Here is a 4,250-nt window from a genome sequence, read left to right as displayed (position 1 = left end):
GGGGGGGGGGTTCTTTGCTAAATAGTGACAGGCCTTAAAGTTCCCCTTTAGGGCTCGGAAGTTTCTAGATTTAACGCGGACGTTTCTGTGACACATTGTGCGACTTGTGGGAAAATGTACAACAGTTCAGGCCGAGTGCTAATCCACTCAACAATGTCAAATATTGAAGCAGGCGGCCATGCCTCCGGACCAAATCTGTGATGTTTGGGTTTGAGAGATGGAGGGGGAAGGAGAGGATGAAGNGGGGGTTGATAGAGATGGAGAAAGTATTGATGGAGGAGAGAGGGGCATCTGAAGTGGGTTAAGTGAGATCTCTTAATCTGTGTATGTCCCACTGTGAAGGGAAGTGCTCTGTCTGAGAGGACACACACACACACACACCCACACACACACACTCACTCACTCTCACACACACACACACACTCACACCCACCCACACACACACTCACTCTCACACACACACTCTCTCAATGTGCCCCATTGAGCATATTGAGAAGTTGCCGGGGAAACACCGACAACATTGTTCCTGAGAGGATCCCGTCCCGAGGGAGATCTTGTTTGTGTGCTGTAATTAAAATGTATGATGAAGTGATGTGAGAACCTGCTTCAGATAACATCTCAGGTGTAGAAATAGGATAGTTTGATGAGACTGAGAAGTGGTGGGGTATCAAACTCAGGACATCTCACTCTGTGCTCGACTGCCTCACCTGTCTGTAATTCATACTGTGAAGCAGAACCAGCTGACTTACAGTTCCTTTATTCGTCCCACAGAGGGGGGATGTACATTGTTACAGCAAGAGTTAAGATAGAGACAAAACATAAAACACTATTAGATAAATGGCATGCACATAATATTTAAAATAAAAATGACAGTACCTATTTGTTATAACTGATATGTATTTATTTAGGATCGACCTCTTGAAATGGACCATCTCATTTTCAAGGGAGGCCTTACATATATAACAAATAGCAAGACAGTAAAAAAATAATACAATAAAATCAATCAGAGACAAAAATGTTATACAATACAAATGTGGACATTGTGGGGGAAACTTCTGAATCAATTGGAGTCAGGACTCAAAGAGAGACACGATGGAGAGCTGGAGCTTTAATGGCAAACACTGACGGGTTTATTTGGAGCTTCGGCCGGAGAATTCACAAAACATGTCCAAGAGTCAGAGGTTCTGACTTCACGTCAATTCTGAAGAACTCCACCCCAGACCCATGTATTTAGCTAGTTCAGAGAGAATAATCAGCATTGTGCATAACTAGATAGAATCATAACACCTCTATCAGCTGACGCCAACAGGCAGGAACAGGGAGACAGAACACTGAGAGCACAGCAGCCAAGGCTACAGGTGCCTGTGTGCTCAGTCAGGACAGTTTGAACTGATAAACTGGGTCAAAGTTAGGGGCCTTGGAAAATATTTCCCCAACTGACATAACCACTATATGGCCACCGAGAGGTCATGAATACACATTATAACAATTTAAGTAAGAGTATAGTATAAGTACACATTCAGGTAGAAAAGTAGCAACAGCAGCAGTATTTGTGTGACACGTAGAATGTGGACTTTGATGTTTTAAAATAACCCCAGAGTAACAGAGTCCCTCCCCTCTGCCCCTCAGAAACGCCCCACCTGGCGCAGGAGATGGAGGACCGCAGCGTGGTGGTGGGCGACACGGTGGCCCTGCAGTGCAAGGCCCTGGGGAGCCCGCCGCCCCGCATCACCTGGCTGCGCAACGACCAGCCGCTGCGCCCCTCCGACAGACACCACTTCACCCCCGGCAACCAGCTGCTGGTGATCGGCGCCGCCTCCGTGGAGGACGCGGGGCGCTACACCTGCATGATGTCCAACACGCTGGGCACGGAGCGCGCCCACAGCCAGCTGCTGGTGACGCGCCGCCGCGGACCCTGCCCCTCCCCCTCCGGCCCGAGCACCGTCACTATAGGGATCATTGTCATCGCCGTGGTGACCAGCATCGTGGTGACGTCGCTGGTGTGGGTGTGCATCATCTACCAGACCAGGAAGAAGAGCGAGGAGTGCAGCGTCACCAACACAGGTGACTGCTCGGTCCTGATAGCAGCGGTGGAAGTAAACGCTGGGATTTGTTTTAAGGCAATTTAGGGGGAGCTATGTGAAAATACAAATAAGTATCGCTCAGCACATTCATTCAAGTACCGTATTTCAGTACAAATGTGAGTGACTTGACTGTTTCCATTTGTATACACATGAGTCACCGTTTTTGATGCCCACTAAAATCCATGTCTCTCCAGATGAGTAGATTTTGAATATGTGTGACAAACTGAAGGACAAAGTGTTCCAGTATGGGTTAAGAAGATTCTCCTGTTTCTCTAGCTAAATAAACAATGGAAAACTAATGGAAAATGCACTAAGCCAAGTCAGAAAGCTGAACAAAGCTTTGACTTTAAAAAATAAAAACAGGGCAGTTTTTTTTCATGGGACAGCAACACTAAAAACATAGGATGATTTTATAATATAATGCAGTGATGTTGATTAATGAACCCTACAGAATATAAAAGAGTTAAAATTAGAACAACCATAAACAGCAGTAAGATGTAACATACACTAATGCAATAGTAATATTATAAACATCCTTTATGATTGGTAAAAAAAACTGTCAGGGAACTTTTGACGTTGATTTGAGAAGTAAGGGTGTGTAATTGTAGTGGAGTATATTCAAAGTGTGTTATTAGTAGTTTTAGTTAAGGATCAGAATACTCCCCTCCCCCCCCCCAGCTCTGGTAGTAACGTCCCTCTTCTTCCCCCCCAGATGAGACAATAGTTCCTCCAGACGTCCCCAGCTACCTCTCGTCGCAGGGCACGCTGTCCGAGAGGCAGGATGTGTGTGTCCGCGTGGAGGCGGGACCTCAGCCCAACGGACACATCGTGGACCCCACAGGTACGTGACACATGTTTATGCTACCCTGCAGTTTCTCCCAGATCCCATGAGCCAAAAGTTGGCGTGTTGCGTAACACCTTCGTCTCTAACGGCCTGCTCTGCATCAGAAATAATTACAGCAGACATTCTAACCACAGTGTTGACACCCAGCTGTTGATTCTCCGCCTCTAAATCATTCCTTCTCTCTGCCTGCAGGTTTCGACCCCGCCGTGGTGTGCACAGATTGCATGGAGAACGGCAGCAGCTACTCCAAAGACTCGGACTACCTGACGCACGGGTACGGCCACGCTGGAGGCTTGGAGTACCAGCAGCACTCTTTGCCCCCCCCACACCCTCACTGTTACCCCGGGGAGCCGTACTCCATCCCGCTCTGCAACGGGACCCCCAACGGGATCCGGAAGGACAACCAAGGCTCCACGCTCCCTAAAAACCACAACACGTTACAGATGAACCAACACGATAGAAAAGGTGAGGCCATACAAAATCCAGTGAGACTAAAATGAGCTGCGGTGCAAACACATGCAACAGCTTTAGACCAAAACACTCCCCCTGAAGGCTCTCAGCAAGCGGTCTTCACTGGAACATGATTTATATCAGGCGATACCCTGAGAAACGATTAGGAATTTAGGATCTCTTGTCGAGGCAAATTCCATTGAATGTGATTGTTGATGGATTGGCTTCTACCAGAATTTGACACAATATGATAGCCGCACGCTCAGAGCCCCTCAGGATGTCTCTTTGGAAACTCTGTAAAGAAGCTCCGAGTCCTCAGCTGCTGCCAAACTGCTGCAGCCGCACGCCCGGGCCTGTTCTGGGATTGCAGCGAGGGGGAAAAATGGCCTCCGAATACCAATTCTCACCTCCACATGTCAACGCAGCGCTATGCACACATTCCACCGCCTCTGTATCCTAAAGCTGAATGCATATTTGTCTTCTTCACCACCCCCACTGACTGATTTCTTCTTTTCTCCTCCATCAGTGAGACAGACTTCATCGTTCTCCCCGTCGCAGGAGGACTCCTTCCACAAGCCGGTGAAGCTGGCGAGCCCCGGCCGCCCGGACAGTGACTTTGAGCCTGAGCTCCGACAGACTCTGCTGTCTAACGGACACGCCGTCAGAGCCTCTCCGAATGAGTGCGCCCCCCTAAGGAGAGCCAGCGACTAGCAGGCGCTCCATCCGGCCCCCAAAAAAGCGAACTCGCAGAAGCCGAGTGGACTTTCTATATATTTTTTTTGCACTGGGAAAATAAACTGCTACCTCATATCGAGGGCGATCGATCCCCAGCCTCCTGGATCTGGACTACAAGGGGGGAGGGGGGAGGCACA

General features: G+C 48.7%; 1 protein-coding gene across 1 annotated transcript in view; it reads left to right on the top strand.

Annotated features, from left to right (window-relative positions):
* The window catches only part of lrig1 (leucine-rich repeats and immunoglobulin-like domains 1), a 35,422-nt gene extending 31,178 nt beyond the window's left edge, over positions 1 to 4,244 (top strand). The window contains exons 15-18 of the mRNA XM_010794531.1: positions 1,630 to 2,064; positions 2,797 to 2,925; positions 3,121 to 3,393; positions 3,905 to 4,244. Of these exons, the coding sequence (XP_010792833.1) occupies positions 1,630 to 2,064; positions 2,797 to 2,925; positions 3,121 to 3,393; positions 3,905 to 4,089 (1,022 nt within the window). The 3' untranslated portion in view covers positions 4,090 to 4,244. The remainder of the gene's footprint in view (positions 1 to 1,629; positions 2,065 to 2,796; positions 2,926 to 3,120; positions 3,394 to 3,904) is intronic.
* Positions 4,245 to 4,250: the final 6 nt, after the last annotated feature.

Source organism: Notothenia coriiceps, unplaced genomic scaffold (assembly GCF_000735185.1).
Source record: "Notothenia coriiceps isolate Sejong01 unplaced genomic scaffold, NC01 NC01_scaffold00037246, whole genome shotgun sequence".
NCBI classification, from domain to species: Eukaryota; Metazoa; Chordata; class Actinopteri; order Perciformes; family Nototheniidae; genus Notothenia; species Notothenia coriiceps.
Note: the sequence above shows the minus strand (reverse complement) of the source record. Positions and strands in the feature narration are given on the sequence as shown.